At 27.9% G+C, this 18,418-nt stretch overlaps 1 protein-coding gene across 1 annotated transcript in view; it reads left to right on the top strand.

The window, feature by feature from the left end:
* The window catches only part of LOC111619405 (dedicator of cytokinesis protein 1-like), a 95,259-nt gene that overhangs the window by 54,055 nt on the left and 22,786 nt on the right, over nt 1-18,418 (top strand). Inside the window, 5 exon segments of the mRNA XM_023361108.1 lie at nt 512-558; nt 1,591-1,725; nt 7,629-7,808; nt 14,122-14,228; nt 16,565-16,788. Of these exon segments, the coding sequence (XP_023216876.1) occupies nt 512-558; nt 1,591-1,725; nt 7,629-7,808; nt 14,122-14,228; nt 16,565-16,788 (693 nt within the window).

Raw genomic sequence — 18,418 nt, 5'->3', positions numbered from 1 at the left:
TTTTAATACAAATAATTTTTGGATTAATGCCCCAGGCTCCTTTCAGAGTTCAGAGTAGAGTACTCCCTACGAGCATCTCTGCCCTTCATAAAATGACTTGGTATTTAATTTTGCTGGAGTCAGAGTTGGCCTACTAAAATTATCAGGAGTTGGAGTCGAGTGTTTTTTACTGACTCCACAGCCCTGGTTTTTATTACACAAAATTTTATAATACAGTGATTTTTAGGAACATACTCATTATGGTTTATAAAAGAAATGTCTGTACATCAAAATTTGATGTATTTGAGAAAAGGTTAACTTTTAATTAGCTTATGAAAATAAAATTGTAAAAGATTTGAAACTGATTTTTATTGGAAACTTTTTACTTACACAGTGCACCAAATAAGTAATGAGACAACTAGCATTACATCCAAACTAAGAGCTTTATTTCAATTTTGCAGTTACATGGATTCAAAATAATCCCCTTGCACCTCCACACAACATTTACATTGATCATACAAGTTGTTGAAAGAATGCTGGAAGTCCTGATTGTATACCTCCTTCAGCCTGTTGGTCACAGTACGTTTGATGTCCTCAATATCACTGAAACGTTTCCCTTTTAAAGCACATTTAATTTTCAGAAATAGAAAAAAGTCTGCAGGTGTCAAATCAGGCAAATAGGGTGGGTGTTCGAGCACACAGATCTGTTTTGATGCTAAAAACTGTTTCACGGGTAGTGCAAAGAGAGCTGGTGCATTGCCATGCAGAAAAATCCAACTGTTGCTCTGAAACAGATGCGTCCTGACATGACGCATGCGAGCAAAGAGATGTTGTATGACTCTTAAGTAGTACAGTCCAGTCACTGTTAGTACTGATGTACACACAATAACGCGACTTCAGTACTAAGTAGTACTGATGAAGTCACGTTGTTCATCTTTAAGGATTCTCTTCCATTCTTAAATGCTGAAAACCAGCGGAACACTTGTGCACGACTAAGACAATCATCCCTGTAAACAAGTAGCATGTCTTAGGAAAAACAGCATCAGAAGTTTACAAATTTACAGTAAAATTTTATCACAGCTCTTTGATCCATGATACTACGTTTGACTGCCGCTACTTGCACAATGTTACTTTCACGCCTGCTGTGTGTGCACTGGCTGAGTCACCGACATGATTGAAGAATCTGCATGTTCAGCACAATCTAGCTGGTGAAATGGTAACCACATTTGGTGCATTTCTTGAAAGTATTCATAGAAAAAAAATCAGTCTCATTACTTATTTGGCACACTGTGTATTACGTCAATTCTTTTTAATGTTATATATTTAAAATTAATAATAATAGTAGTAGTAATAATTTTTAGTAGTAGTGTTCTTAAATCAATATTTGAAATTTTTTGTGGAATTTGTGAACTAATAATTAATAATAATATTGTTAAGAATGCTAATATGAATGTATATATTATATTACTATACAAAAATAAATTAAAAACAGATATAAAAATGTTATTTTTTTAATTATATAAGAATAAAAAGTAAATTAGTTGTAATTTAATATTTTATATATTAAATTATTTTTTCTCTCTTTATTAAATATTATCATTTTCTAAACAGCAAATTGATGGTGGTGTTAAAATATTATGTTGATAATGCCAACCAAAAAGAAGTTCAAGATGCATTATTGAAAGCAATGAAATCAATTGAATATATTTTTAAATTTATTGTTAGATCCAGGATATTATTTGCAGCGTAAGTAATAAATGTAATAATTTATATACATTATTAAGTTTATCAAAAAGTTCTGAGATAAAATTTTTTTAAATAAAATATATTGCTTTTTGTAGAATAAAGAAGGAAAAGTATTCTGTAAATTAAAAAAAAAATTTAATACATTTTTAGAATTTTTTTTATTGCTAATTATTTATCAACATGATTGAAACATTCTGAAAAATATATAATTCTATTAAAAAGAAAGTCATTGGTTCATGAAATAATGTTGTTTCACATTTTATCCTGTTATCAGTTGATCAATTTTATTTTTAATTTCATTATATTTTTACAGATTAAGAAAAAGAAAAGATTATTTTAATTATCTTTCTTAGTTCAGAAACAAATTCTAAATGGCGATTCCTGAGAAATTTTCTCATTAATAATGTATAAATTCAGATTTTATTTTGATTGATTAGGAAGATTGGATATTAGTTAAATTAAATGATTTGAAATATATATAATACATATGTTAAAAGTTTGATTAGTATATGTGATAAAAAGACTGCAATTTAGTGTTAGTGTTTTTATCACATATACAAATTAGTGTTTTTTAATACAAATAATTGTATTAATATTAAATTAAAATTTGGTTAGAAGCTAATTACATTTTCTATTTATATTCTGATATTATTTTTTTTTGCTTTATTTCATCCTCAGTTTACAATAAGATATTAAATAATATAAGAATTATGACATCAGAAAATTAATAAGTAAAAAATTAAGCTTTTGTCGCCTCTTCCAATTAGCTTTTCAAAAGTAAAAAATTCTGGAGCAGTACATTTTCTTAATGTATTTTATGCAGTTGAAGATGATATTTAAATATTTTTTGTGTGTATAAATCAGGAAATTTGTTTTCTTTATATAAAAGTTCTAAAGTTTTATTATTTTTTTGTTTAGCTAGATGTTTTTTATATTGTGTCTGGTTGTATTTATTCAAACATATATCTTGTATATATATCAATATAAAAATATTTTGGCAATTTTAACAAAAGTAAATAACTTTAATTCTTATTTGATTATATCATAATAGCTTATCACTTTCTTTCAGAAAATAGAATTGTTACACATTCTAATACTTTATATTTTATTTATGATCTGTTTTAGTAACTTGTCTATTGGTTTCTGTCATAGTGTATATATTGTGAATTACTTATGATCTTATTCTTGTGTTTCATAATGCATTTTCATTTTTATTGTATTAATATTAAATTTACTTTTAATGTACATTTTGATGTTAAGAATATGCTAATAATAATTTCTTATTGTTATACTATTGATAATGTTTATTCTAATACATTCAGATATGTTGCTTGTAATTATGTTTCTTTTAATTAAATCTATTGTTCATTCATCATTCATTACCCATTCATTCATAAATAGATAATATAATGTCAAATCACGTTTGTACTTAACTGTATTTGATGTAAAATATGTAACTTCAATAATTTAGAGTCAGAAAACTGTAGAAAAACTGAATTCAAAAATCAAATAAAATTTAGAAAATAATTTGAAATTCAAAATATAACAGTAATAGAATAAGGTTTAATTTTTTTAAATTTGAGATTAGTATATTAATATAAATTTTTTTGCATATTTGTAAAAGTTCTATTATTACAAATATGTAAAATATAATATTCTCAAGAAAATTATTATTCATTGATTACAATATCCAGCATATATTTGAGGAATTCAACATTTATACTGTTTTTAATATCAAATGAGATTGTCTTTTATATTTTCATATCATGAAATATATAAACAAATTTCATTGGTGATTATGACTCACTTCTGAAAGTAAAGAAAAATGCTAGCAGTTCTCTGACAGTTGGAACAGTTGAAAATTCTAAAATACTCCAAAGATTANTATTGCAAATTACTCAAATGTAATAGCCATTTTTTTCAAGTTTTAGTATCTCTGAAAATAGTGTGTGTAATAGATTTGATGTAATATATAAAATTAGCAATCTCTAAGTGCCATGCATCTTATTTCTTTGTCACTATTTCCATTTCATTATTTTAATGATTTTAGTAGACCAATATTCAAAATAGCAAATATTTAAGAGGTTAACTTAGCTTAATTTTATTGGTCTGTTACAGTAATGTCATAACTATTTGGATAAAAATTTCAGAAAATGTTCTTTCAAAAAATGCTACACTTCTAATATTTTATATGACACTGAGGATGATTGCATATTAAAAGGTGTGAGCATTGAATCCAGTATTGATTCAATAGAACCTAATATGGAAAGTGAAGAGGTTTCCAACTTCAATACCATGGAAGACAATGATATATAATTTATTTTATAGTGCAATAAATACTGAACAAATTTATGTTCAACAAAATCAATCTGGTGATAAAAATTTGTCTTAAGTTGTCTGTTTTTTTGAGGAAAAAAAAAAAGGTGATGTATTGAAATTAATTTGATTATTGGATGAAATTCTTTGGTCTTGGTATCCAAATGACCCAGTTGGTCAGTTGTTTACAATAGAGTTCTTTCATGATGATGATGTTGGTTGAAGCAGCTCCATCATGATGATTCCAAGTGAATGCATATCATTGTCCTTTGCACTAGCAACCCTTTGGCATTTGCAACAGTTGATTGACATTTGTTCACTTATGAAGGCTTTAACAACTGCTTTGCAGGTGAGATTGTGTTGCATTGTAGTCATTTTTGAAGTGATAGAGCAATAGCATATAAATGTGTTCTTTCAAAAGTTTCATATTGTCATACATTGCTAATGCATCTATTTTCAATGAAATATGTGATGTGGGTATATAATTAGAGGAACCAAAGGTTACTCTACTTATATACCTATATCAACTAGATCATTTTTTCCAGTTGTTTCTAGAAAAAGAATGAAATGTTTAAGTTTCACTTTTACAACCTGATATTGAATTTGTTGTAGAAGACTTGTAGATACACTCTGCATCTTAGCAATTTTAATAAAAATTATAATTTATTTTAATCATAATTTTTATCATCATAATTGGGAAAAACTGATAGTGTCAGAGCTGTTTGGAATGCTCTCTAATAATCTGAATTTGCTTAATCATTTTTTAAGAAAATCTAACTATTACTGATATAAAAGCCATCATTTGTGTCTGTGTCTGTGTGTGAATGCCTTATAACTCCTGCAATTTTTGTCCAATCCAGATGAAATTTTGGTTATATTTGTTTTATGTTCTGACAGAAAGTATAAGCTACTTATTTTGCAGAAATATTAGCTATAGGATAAATGTTTTTTCTATTTTGGATCAGTGATCACACTTATGTTGCAGTGACATCAGTGACCTTATTTAGTTTATACTTGACAAGGGAATTTTCTTTAAGTTGCATCTTTAAATATTTTGGCAATGGCATATTTTAAACTTAATTCATGAAATTTAAAATATAAACTCTTAAAACAATAGCCTCATTATGTCACTTCTATGATAAATTTAAAAAAAAAATCTTTTCATAATGACCTTGTGGCATTTCATTCAGAAGTAATGATCTAACGAGCCTGTTATTTAGAAAGTGTTATTGCACATCTAACTAACATATATATAATTTATCTTTGTTTTATTGATATGGAATTAAGTAATGGCTTTGTCAAGGGTTGCAGAAACAGCATCACAAAGTCAATCATTGAAACAATATTTAGGTGTCTATTACTAAAAGAATACAGCAGGGAAATCTTTTAAAAGACAATAGTATTTACTCAGTATGTAGTGTATAAAGAAATTTTATAAAGAAAGATCTTAATATTTTTTAATATAAAGGTCTAAATCTATGTGTATGTAAGTGAATTCTCTATAACTCCTTCTATTTTTGTTCATTCCAGGTGAAATTTTGTTTTGCTGCTCTTTACAACAGATAGTATCAGTAAAAATACTTAATTTGTGGAAATATTAACAACTCTTCTCGAATTTCTTGAAATCTCTATTCTTCTCAATTCTTCAATCTCTATTTTTCATAAAAGTATTCATGATGGAATACTTTTACTAGGAATTTCCCCATCAAGCATGATGGCTTAATGGGGAAATTCCTAGTATGCCACAGGGTATAATAATAACTTTATTTGTAATTATTTATTTAATTTATGTGATATAAAGGAAATGATTTCCATATCAAACATCGTTTAAATATTAAAAACATCGGACTAACTTTTGACTTCCATGGAATATAATTTTATTTATAGCTGTATTTTAAAAAGTAATTATTTTATTTAATTTATGTGATGTGAACATAACAATTTCTGTATCAAACATTGTTTAAATGTTTAAAAATTGGAATGCAAAAAGGTTCAAAAGTTAGAAATTTTCAAAGGATAGAACTGTTTTTTGTGCATTCATTCCTGATGAGGGCCTCTAAAAGACAGCTGAAAATGTTTGAACATTAAAAATTTCTTTGTTTGTTATGTGCTGGAATTTAGGCATCAGTTAGTTGATTAAATATTGAAGAATTATGTATATTTGTGTTATAAATATATTTGAGTTTAAAAAAATGAAAATTAATTTCACTTTATGATTTGAATTGTTAAAGTTATTAAAGTGTTAGTTCAGTAAAATTTTAATACAACATTTGATTAGTTCTCAAAAATTTTAATAAATAGTTCAGGTTATGATAATGTATTTTTCCTGAACTTATTATTGATCTTTTAGTTTATTGTTAAAATTTATAATTTTAAGATAAATTATTTATTTTTAATGAAAAATGGCATTCATAAGTAAAGAAATGAAATTAAAAATATAAATAAGAAAATGCATTTGCAATAACAAACACTGTAGAATCTAACAATAACATAAAACATAATAAAATGCAATTATGCCAATAAAAATGAAAATACTTCTGTTTATATACAATAACTTAAACATTTGTTGAAACTATTAGCTATATTTACATTATAAAGTTAATGGCAAAAATTAGTGAAACTGTTTCATTTGACTCATGTTCATGGAATCTTATATCACTATTAAAGTCTTAAATGAAGAATATGATCATTTGATTAAATTTTTCATTTTAAGTTAGAAACAGTAAATCTAGTATCTGGATTCAATAATAAATAGATTAATAATTTTAAAATTTAGCTTGGGCATACATTTTTCTAAATAAATATATTGGCTAACCTATAAGTTTTGTCACTTTATCTTAAATCTTGACTGAACTTTTTCTGCTGTAGATTGTGGAAACGGATTTCCACTGTTTGACGTAATTTTTATGAAGCCAATTGGAGGAATTGTTTCATCAATTATTACAAACAATGGTGAGGGAATTTAAATAAAATTTAAATATCTAGAATCCTTAAAATATAAATACATATTGTAATGTTTTGTTGAAATACTTTTCACTCATACAAGCATAGTGGACTAAAGAAAGAAACAGACTAACCATTGATTCTGTAAAAGGAATTGCTTTTGTGAACTTTAATTTCAGGTGCTTCACATGCAAAATGTTTTTGGCTTCACACACANTTCGTTTTGGATCATTAAGAGTTAGTAGACGCACCAGTAACAGGTTAGAAAGAGTTATATTTCTATCTAAAACAATTAAAAATTGTTAAAACTCTCCTTAATGCTTGAAAAATCTTACATTAACTACAGATTTACAAGATTTTTAAATATTTTAGTCTATATACTAAGATTTTGCAATCCTTAAAAAAATTTTTGCTAATTTTATATTTTTGAATTGGGATACATAGAGTAAGATCAACACTTAAATGTATCTATATGTTTTATTTTTGTGAAACAATATAAAGACATTTAGTATTATGAGAATTTTTTAAATAAATGTTTATCCAGAAAGAAAAAATATTCATGTTTGTCTTAGAACTTTTGGATTTATCTTTATATTGATTACTTTAAAACCATAAAATCAGTAATTCATTTTTATTTTTTACAGATTAAATGAAGGAAAGGGTAAACAGCAATTTGAATTATCTTTAAAACAGTTGTTACAATCTATAACAGGAATGATGTTATATCGAACTGATTCCACTCTGGTTGTACAAGGTGCATGTTTGAAGTATTTTCCCTTTGCTATTCCAGATATTCTTTCTGTATTTGATTCCAAAGAGCTTAGGTAAATACATCTAAATAAAATACTTAACATATATTATTCATTATATAATTTTTTTAAAAATTGAAAGACATGGAAAACTCTGATTATCTAAATTGGTTTACAAAAAGAAAAAAAGCCCTAGAATTTGTGGCATTATAAATACCATAGAGTATAATATATATAGATATCAAACTCTTTGTTTTACTGGAAATTACACAATCATCTATTGATTGTGGTGCTACAAAACTAAGTCATATATGTAACATTATATTAGATTTTAAGTAAATTAATTTCTGTTAATTAACTGTAATTGAATTACAGTATTTATACTTTAAAAACTTTAAATGCACAATGCTTGATGCACCCAAAAAATAAAGACAAAGGAAGTTTCTGGATTATCCGAAGTTTTATTTATTAAAACTTCTGATTCTAACTAGTTCAGATAATCAAATTTCCAGTGTATATAAATAATATAAATAAATGTAGTTCTAAAATTAGGTTGAACACAAACTCATTTTTTTAATATTTGTAAGTTATTTTAAATTATCATGCTGATTTTAAATTATTGTAAATATTTAAATTTATAAAGTTTATAAGTTATATTTAAAAATCTTTATTATAGACCTATATATAATTTTTAGTATCCTAATGCATCTTAAAATGTATTTTACTATAGGATTTTAACTGATGTTATTTATATTTCAATAAATTAATGAGTTAATTTGTTGTCATTAGTGAATGTTATTATTTTTTAATGATTGACCTATAAAGAATAAAATTTAGAATAAAAATGTTACTTTATATCCTGCATATATTAATTATACATTTTTATATTGTATATAATGAAGAGTGCCAAGATATTTTGTGATTATTAACTAAGTAAGAATATGAAAGAAATATTTTTGAACTAATGAAAATAGCCACAATTTAAATTATAAAATGAAAGAAATAAAAAAAAATAAATACATATATGAAAATTAGTACCTTACTATTTGATAAACAAAATCTACTTGATTAATATTTTCAAAAATCATTTGATATAAAATACTAGCTTACCCGTCGTGCATTGCTGCGATCTCAGAAGAAAGGAAATTCAAGCAAACTCGTAATGATAAAATTAAATTTTCATTTTATCATTTTTATTGAAACTTATTATTATTAATCATTTTCATCGGGAAAACATTTCAAAGTGTCGTTTCAATTCTATTTATTTATGTGAGGCCTTGCCGATTAGGGGTGAGGTGTTTTCGACAGCCGAGCGGTTAATTCTGTCGTGTGGGCGCGGAATGACTCACCGAGACAGGTTTACCATATAAAACCGTTTAATAATATACATAAATCGTTCTTACAACAATCTAATGCGGGCAAGAGCCTATCCCACGATGGGTTTCTGTCACAGTTCCTACTAATCGGATAGTTCGAATGTTCGATTGGTCCTTGGGGAGCTTTCGGCACTGTGGACGCAGAGAACGACGGCTCCGGGGCACGCACCAACACTTGTAGTGATGTCCTCGGTTGACAAGTCGAACCTCGACGATTCTGGACGTGACCTCGGCGATCCTAGAGTGGACGGGTTGGCGAAACCAGTTCCTAGGTCGTCGGAAGAGCCTTCGTTGCGTCTCGGTCGGGAGCACCAAATCCCGACAGGTGAGCACTACACACCAAAACCCAAGACTCCGTAAAGTTCCCGAAAACGCGGTTTTATCGATTTTTCCACCGCGGTCGCCTCTCCATTGGTCTCTCCTCGTCACATGGTGACAATTCGAAACTCCAGGAAGGGCGCGGGAGAGTTCAACGTCGCGTCGGAACACGACTCCTCTCCAACCTCGTTTTCCTCGACTTTACTCTATCTATTGTTTAAAATCTTTTAACAAGACAAAAGGTTCATTGTTTAAATCCGATCTTTAAGTTCGCTCTTTCGCACTACGAAACTTGACTCATTTAAGAAGTCGTTAATGGCCTGCTTTCGGACCCCGTTTGGGTCCTCACATTTATTGGAGTGCTTGTGGATACACGATATTTTTTGTTTTTCTGTCTGGTGTGTACATGAATAAATCAGAAGGTTTTCTGACGCATGAGCTGGCCACATACAGTTGTCCATGCGAGAAGCACAGATTCTCCAAATTTAGCCCACACACTTGCAGCGATTGTCAGAAGTGTGATATTCCCCATTTTTATATATATTTTTTTAATTCTTTATAATTTTAATTATTTAATTGCTCCTTCCTCTCTTCCTTGGCATGTTGTGAAATTTCTGATAGTTGGATAATAAACCACTTTATTGTAATTTCTTTTTAAATTATTTGAGTTGATAATAAAATTTGGAAAAGGGGGATTTCTAGATTGGTAAAATAGGTGAATTTCCTCCTACAACTTTGGTTGTTGTTTGGGATACAGTTAAGGTTTTAACAAAGTTCGAGCGAATACGTAATTAGCAAAAAAAATTGAAATAAAGTGATTAAACAAAAATTATTACAAATATCGTAAATAACAGTTCACAAATGCATATATAGAGATAATTTTTGGAGGGGGGAAATGGTCTTCACAATTTGAAATCGATCGAACACACAGTGAAATGCTTGTATACACTCACGCCATCTATCGTAGGATAAATGTACTATGCCAGAAACCTTTGCGGGAATATATTAAACAACTTCCCAAATTTTCATGGCAATCGGATAAACAGTGTGGTAATGCATGAAGGACAGACACACAGACATACATTCATTTTTATATATATATAGATTTTGACTTCAGTTTGGGCCATCCTCAGTGTACAGTAGAGCATCGATTTTCCGAATCAATTGGGGACTGGGTTGTTTGGATAACTGATATTTCGGATAACTGATTTACGTACGAAAAAATAGTTTAACGTATCCAATGTTGAAATTTTTCTCCGTTGTGTGTCGCTTCGCATTGAATTTTCGTCGATGTTAAGCCTAACAAAGACTATTGTATCGTTAACAATTATTTTTTTTATTTTGTACAAACAAAATAAATATATTGAAAAATATAAAAATAATAAAAAATTATACTTCAGATGTTAATTTAGTATCAAAAACGTAAAATATTTGAGTAGCCCAAGACATAGGCAAAGATTGAAGCGCCACAGCACTGGCAAAAATTAAAATTTGCCGACTGGAATTCTTTCGGATGATTGACTTTCGGAAAATCGACTCTCTACTGTATATATAAATCAAATCAAAATAATGAAAATATTCATTGGAAAAATCTCATTCAGTTTATATAAGTTAAGAAAGATGAACTTTTCTTTATTTTAGAATGTATTGTTCATGAATTAGTTTTTTCAGTGAATATTTTTGCTATTCTGAATTTGATTTACCTACATGCTGAGATTGACCCAAACTGAGCCCTAAAACATTTCATATTAAACAATATTTTTTGTATTCTTTATCAAGCAGTTTTTTTACTTTCCTGGCTGTTATATATAACGGAGGGAAAGTATAGCAATTGGTCAGAAATGACCCCCAAGATTTTTACATTTTTGGACTTAGGACACCTTAAAATGTCAAGAAATGCAAAAAAAATTCAGAGGTAATTTCTGTATGTACAGATGTTTGTAGGGGGGGCACAATTTTGTTCACCCTGTTTGAAACTTAATAACTCCAGTGCTTTTTGTCAAAATTTCTGAAATTTTGCAGGGAGGTTTGTTTATTAGGGGATTGATGCTGTTAAATTTTGGTGGTTAAAGGTTGAGGGAGTGGGGAGATAATGGGGGTCGTATCTTCAGTAGGGTCAGACTTAATGATGATTTCGTTTGTTATTAGCATTGACAAGTTTTTATAACACACATCTCTACTTCAAAATTAAGCTTTTTGCCATTTTATAGTAATTAAAAATATAAAAAGTTTTTATAATAAAATATCATAACAGATAGCACCACCAAAATTTTAAATGTTGCCAGGAAAGTTGAGCAACTCGTTGCTGGTTTATTTTTTTTAAATCAGTTTTTACTGAAATTTGTTTGAAGTTTGTGTGTTAATATTCTACTTGTTAATAAATATTAAATAAATAAAATTACATTTGTTATAAATAATAAATAATTTCTTATTTATTAACAAATAGAGTAGATGTTTACATAATATACAAAAACTATGCATATAAGAAATTTTTTGTTACAGAACAATACGAGGGCTGTTCAGAAAGTTCGCGGCCTCACATAGAAAAACAAACAAAATAATGTTAAAACTTTTTTTATTTTTCAATGTAATCTCCTCTGTTAGCAATGCACTTATTCCAGCGATGTTCTAGCTTTTTTATGCCATCATAATAGGTCGATTTGTCAAGGTGTGCAAAATACTCGTTCACTTCAGAGATGACTTCGTCATTTGAGTGGAATCTCTTTCCAGCCAAGAATTTTTTTAGGTTTGGAAAAAGGTGGAAGTCACTGGGGGCCAAATCAGGTGAGTACGGTGGATGTGGAACTAATTGGAAGCGAAGTTCGTTTATCTTTTGTTCAGTGATTCTGGCGGAATGTGCAGGTGCATTATCGTGGTGGAACAGAACTTTTTTCTTCTTCAAGTGTGGCCTCTTTTCTTCGATTTCTTTCTTCAGTTTTTCCAAAAGTTCACAGTAATAGACAGCATTAATGGTCTTTCCTCTTTCTAGGTAGTCAATAAAGATGATGCCTTTAGCATCCCAAAAAACCGAGGCCATCACTTTACCCGCTGATGGAACTGTCTTTGCCTTCTTTGGTGGTGGCGAACTGTGGTGTTTCCATTGCTTCGACTGTTCTTTTGTTTCAGGAGTGTAGTAATGGATCCACGTTTCGTCAGTAGTCACAAACCGACGCAAGAAATCCTGTGGGTTTTTCTGGTAGAAGTCCAAACACTCCTTTGACATCAAAGTGCGAACACGTTTTTGCTCGGCGGTCAGCAGATGCGGCACCCACCTTGCTGAGATCTTTGTCATACCCAAATCTTCGGTTAGGATGTGGTGCACTCGGTCGACAGAGATGCCTGTTGTCTCAGCTATCTCACGCGTTTTCAAACGGCGATCTGCTAATACCAAATCGTGAACTTTGTCGATGTTTTCTACAGTGACAGCAGTTGACAGCCGTCCACTGCGAGGGTCATCTTCCACACTTTCTCTGCCAGATTTAAAAAGGGCTGTCCATTTTTTCACAGTGGTGTACGAAGGAGCAGACTCTCCTAAAACTTCATCCATGTCAGCTTTGATTTGAGATGGGGTCAACCCTTTTTTCATCAGGTATTTTATGACCGCACGAGTCTCCGTCTTCTCCATTTTTGACAAAGTATGTGCACACTGACTATCTGCTAAGCTGTCGTGGCAAAACTTTTTGACAAATCAAGTGGAAGTTGGTATCGTATCTTTAGCAAAGATGGCTGAATTATTCCCGCCAAAAATTAAATTGATCGCAGCACCTCATATAGGCAAGGCCGCAAACTTTCCGAACAGCCCTCGTATATGTAATATCTAAATATTGTCTTAAATTCATTTAATAATAATTGACATTTTTTTCAAGTTCTTCTGACTTGAAATATATGTGTGAATATTTTTCCAAAATTTTGAATTCAATTGTTTTATTTTTAAAATTATCAAAAGTTCCAATCTAGCATAGTGGAAGTATACAAATCCACTATTAATAAACTATACATTACAAACCAGTGTTTCCCGAAGTGGGTGCTACCACCCCAGGAGCAGTGAATAAATCTAGGGGGCAAATAGAAGCAGGTGGGAAGCATGGGACACTGGAGGCAGGATCTTGATTGAACAGTGACCACGGCAAGGGTTCAGGTCACTGATAACCTTTCCCTTAATCATTAAACCAGGTAAGAAGAAAGAAACATTGCATTTAATAGTTTTCAGCTGTTGAAAGCAATAAATGATAAAGACATAGTATGAGGTTCATAGAAAAGCTTTTCTAAGAATATTTCCAAGCCTTTCTCATACAAAGGAAAACATGTTGGGGTGTTGGGTATAATTTTCTGGAACCAAGGGCTGGAGACTTGAAAAAGTTTGGAAATCACTGTTATAAACTTCAAATAAATATATATATATATATATTAAACAATTTCCAACTTAATTTATTTATTAATTTTATTTGTGATATTTAAAAATAAGTAAATAAATATTACTTTATATTTATAAATTGAATTGTTTTTGTTCTTAATTAATGTTTTCACAGGAAATTTTGATTATTTTTAAATTAGTTAATATTTATATGTAATCATATATTTTTTAGAATATTTAAGTGGATATTCAACTTTATAGGTCATTCATTATAATTTGAGATATAAAATATCTTTAAATCTGTTAAAATTATTAAGCTTTTTATGTTAATTTTTTTCAGTTACATTCTCAATGATTTTATTAATAATGTGCCTCTTGATCGTCTTACTAAACAAAAGATGATGTGTGTTAATGATATTGTACATAGCGATCTTTTTAAAATACCAGGTATTAAATATTATATATGTTAATTTTAATATTTTTTATTAAACATGCTAAAATAATTAAAAATTTTGTTATATAATATATGTAAAAAAAATTTTTGTAATGTAATAAATGTAAAATTTGCAATGTAATGTAAATTGGGAGAAACTTTTTTTATTTTTGAAAATTTTAAATAGTTACAATAAATCATCATTGAACTCTTAAATATTTTGAAAAAATAAAATAGAACAGAAAATTAAACATTTTTATAACAGATTATTAATTCTAGAACATTACAAAAATAATTCTTATATTTAACATAGATTTTTAAGGTATGTTATGATAAATGTAAAACTCTTTTATTATTATATTTAATAACTGTCTTAACTATAAATAGATATATATTTATTATATTGAATTTAAATTTTAAGTATATTCTAATATTTAACTAGAATTTTTAAAGCTAATTAATAAGCTAAATACAAGATATAAAGAATTTATAAATAATATACTACAGGCAGTCCTCAGTTAATATAGTATATATATTTTTTTGAAAGAACACATTAAACAAAAACACATTAAGTAAACTCATACAGCATCCAGTAGTTAACCTCCTTCAAAACAATAGAGAGGTTGTGGCCAAAGTTCAAATGTTAAACTTGTAAGGCAAGCAAAAGTACATGTTTGACATATGAACTCCAAGTAAAACATGTTGTACCACACGTTCACGTCACGCACTGACTCATGGGATATTATTAAAAAATGGCAGAAATGTTTAACAACAACGAATGTTACCAGCAAAAGTAAATAAACAAATTAAACTATTTTAAAGTATTTATAGGATGTTTAATAACACTAAATAATTATTCTTAATTAGCGTCATGTCTCCTACCATATGTATGATAGGACAATAGGACTACCTCATACTTTTGTTGAGAGAAGTAGTGGCTTATGTAAATCCAAAAGCAGCTCAGGAAATTATTTTTAGAAAATTTACAAACATATTTTGCTGTTGATGGTAGAAGATGCTGTGAAAGAACAAACCTACTCCTACAGAATTATAAGCTATTATAAACAGAAATATATGTAAATTCTATAGGCACTTCACATCACTTGCAGAAAATTGAATAATTAAATAATTTCTGGATTAAAATCATCTGTTTCTTTACAATATTATTCATAAATGCTTAAATAATCATTATTTTAATAAAATATGTCATAATTTTAACCACAAACACCAAAAAAATAAAGAAGTTTAAGCCAATCTATTCACCATGCTAGACGTAGTGAACATCATTGTCAACCTTCTAGAATTGCCAAATGGTGGCACTCAACATCCAATGTTCATATTTTGGGCTGCAAACGTTGGCTGCAACCTCTCTAATATTAGTCTGAAAAGGTGATTTACCTATAATTAATGAACCTTGTTAAAATGAAAACATGTTAACTGATGTCCTGTTAACCAAGGACTACTTGTATTTAAACAGTTTAATATAGTAGCACAAATAATACATGAGTACATAACAAACTTATAATAAAATTTGTAAAACTATATTTAATTTTAAAATTATGTAAACGTTCCAGAACTAATATTAAAAGTTTATATCAAATCTTTTTTATCTTATCAACATGAAACAAATTTAAAAATTTCCTTTTATATAATTTTTTACTAATAATTTTTGTCAAATTAGTATCAATAAAGTAATTGATTACTTTAACATAACTTGTGAATATTTGGTTATATGTTATAAGTTAATAGGTTCTTCAACCATTCTGCTGAAATGCATCTGATAAAAGATTTGTTTGTTTTTAAAGTATCTATTAAAGTTATGAAAAAATTATTAATACATTTCTGTAAATAAAATAATGAATTAGAATCAAGTACAGTATATATAATTTACTTACTGACCATTATTTCAGTTCTATTAATAGTTTATAAAATGTGTGTCAAAATGAAATGTATTCCAAATTAAATTTTTAAATGTAAAGAGAAAAGATATGATCACATTTATCCATGTTTAAAATATGCAAAAATATCACAATATGATAAATTTTTTTATGATTACTATTAATTGTCCACAAATCATACGGATTAAATATGTTCATTATCAGTAAAAGTTGAATGACTTTGTTTTCTAATTAATTTTGATATTTTTTGTATTAAATATAATGTAAACCTAAGTAAATAATTTATGAATTTGAAATATTTTTCATAAATGCAACTTTATATTTGATACAAACAATATTATATCCAGTAATTATTAAATGTTGAACTTATATTAGAATCAAAAGTATTTTTAATAAAATAAATTCTGTATGATGAATTTGTTACATATATTTTTTTTTTTTTTTAATTTCAGAATGCCGGAGCATTATACTACCTATAATCAATGATCATATAAACTCATTGCTTACTAGAACTGAGGAAGTAGAATTATGTATTAAAATTCTTAGTGATGTCCTAATAGTACTTCATAGTCAAGAATATCTTCACACCCTTAATGACATTTCAAATATAATGTTTAATGTTCTTCGTACTGTGATCCAATCTGTTATTGATATGGAAAGGGAAAAACCTTTAGTAGTAAGTCATTAATTATTATTAATATATAAACTTATTACTTTATTATTGAATATTGTAATATTGAAGCTTATTACTTTAGGTGTTATATAATATATAATATCTAAACTAATTAACTCCAAAATTATTGTGAATAAATACATTGTATGATTTAGCTCTATTGTTGAATTATTCTTGATATTTTAATGCAATCTCTTTGATTTTTATTTTGAAATAGGAAAGATTAGATGAACTGCTAAATCCTTTTCATCCAGTAATGAAAATTTTCTGATATGTTTTTGCAAATTTTTTGAAAGTTATTTCTGGAATATCCTTGTATATTTTTATTTGTGGAAAAATACAATCATAATTTCAAAAAAATTGTCAAAAGTTTATTTCTACACATTATATATTTAGATATCTATTTTTACTTTTAGAAAAGAATAATTTGATAATAGCAAGGATAAATTTACCTTGTAAAAATAAATTCATCCTCATGGAATGATTTTTTTATCTGTTGTTTATTTATTTATTTATTTCAGTAAAACAACTTCTTAATCATATATGCAAAATAATTCTCGATCAACCTAACATGAAAAGAAGGATGTAACTGTTATAAGCAGTATCTTTCTGAAGTTTGGAAAAAGTTACCGACAGTTGCCATAATCAATATATGTTTAATTCTAATAAATATGTATTTAAAAAAACTAATTATTTATTGTGGAATGGTCACAATGCACTTAAGTTTAGTAGTGTCTTGCCTCTGTACACTTTACTGTTAACAATAGAGTCATGCCAGTCATGTATCTAACTCCATTCAGGAGAAAGTTTTTGAATTGAAATAATGTGACTTCCAAACTGATTAACTATATACAAACTTCCATTTTGGAAGTTTGTATATAGTTAATCAGGGCCTCCTGCCCCTTTCCATATCTGGTCTTAACTTTTATCTCTCTAACACCATTCTTGAGATTAAGGAAGGACAGACAACATGACTTAATCAAATCCAGAATTGCAGAATATCTGTTCTCTATTCCATCACTTAAGACGATATTTACATATTTAGCCAAAACTGTTTCAGAATATAAACTGGATTTGTCTTCTTTCCAGATTAGTCCTTTTTTTCTTGTCAATCAAGTTAGATTTTCTATCCTCGTCAGTGTCTATCAGGATTTAGAAATTATCAAATGATGGTCAGACATATAATCTTCAGAAATAAAAAATTTTTGCAATCTCACTACCAGACTCTCATTCAATATCACTAAATTACTGAAGCACCCAGTTTACTGTAATTATAATTATGATTATCTTCAAGTTTTGTGTTAAGATAATTTTTTACAGTAATGGGATTGCATTCTAATGTGAAATAGTGATAGGAATCTTTTTAATTATCATTTAGAAATGTTTTACTAACTTAAAAGTTTTAAATTTATAAGTAAGTTAGGTATATTTTTATTACTTTAAAATTAATTATAAAAATAAAAGAATTCATAAATTTAACTGTAATAAAATATAAAATTATGAATACAAATCAAATTTAAAACTGTAGCTAAAATTGAAAGTACATCTAAAGTTCTGCAAAACAAAACTCGAATATTTTTTGCTCTCAAAAAATACATTTAAAATTTTTCATACACTACGTTATGAAAATAAT

The sequence above is a fragment of the Centruroides sculpturatus genome, unplaced genomic scaffold (genome assembly GCF_000671375.1).
Source record: "Centruroides sculpturatus isolate CEXI.00-Female unplaced genomic scaffold, Cexi_2.0 scaffold266, whole genome shotgun sequence".
Classification (NCBI taxonomy): domain Eukaryota; kingdom Metazoa; phylum Arthropoda; class Arachnida; order Scorpiones; family Buthidae; genus Centruroides; species Centruroides sculpturatus.
The sequence above is the reverse complement of the archived record's forward strand: the minus strand, read 5'-3'. Positions and strand labels throughout refer to the sequence as shown.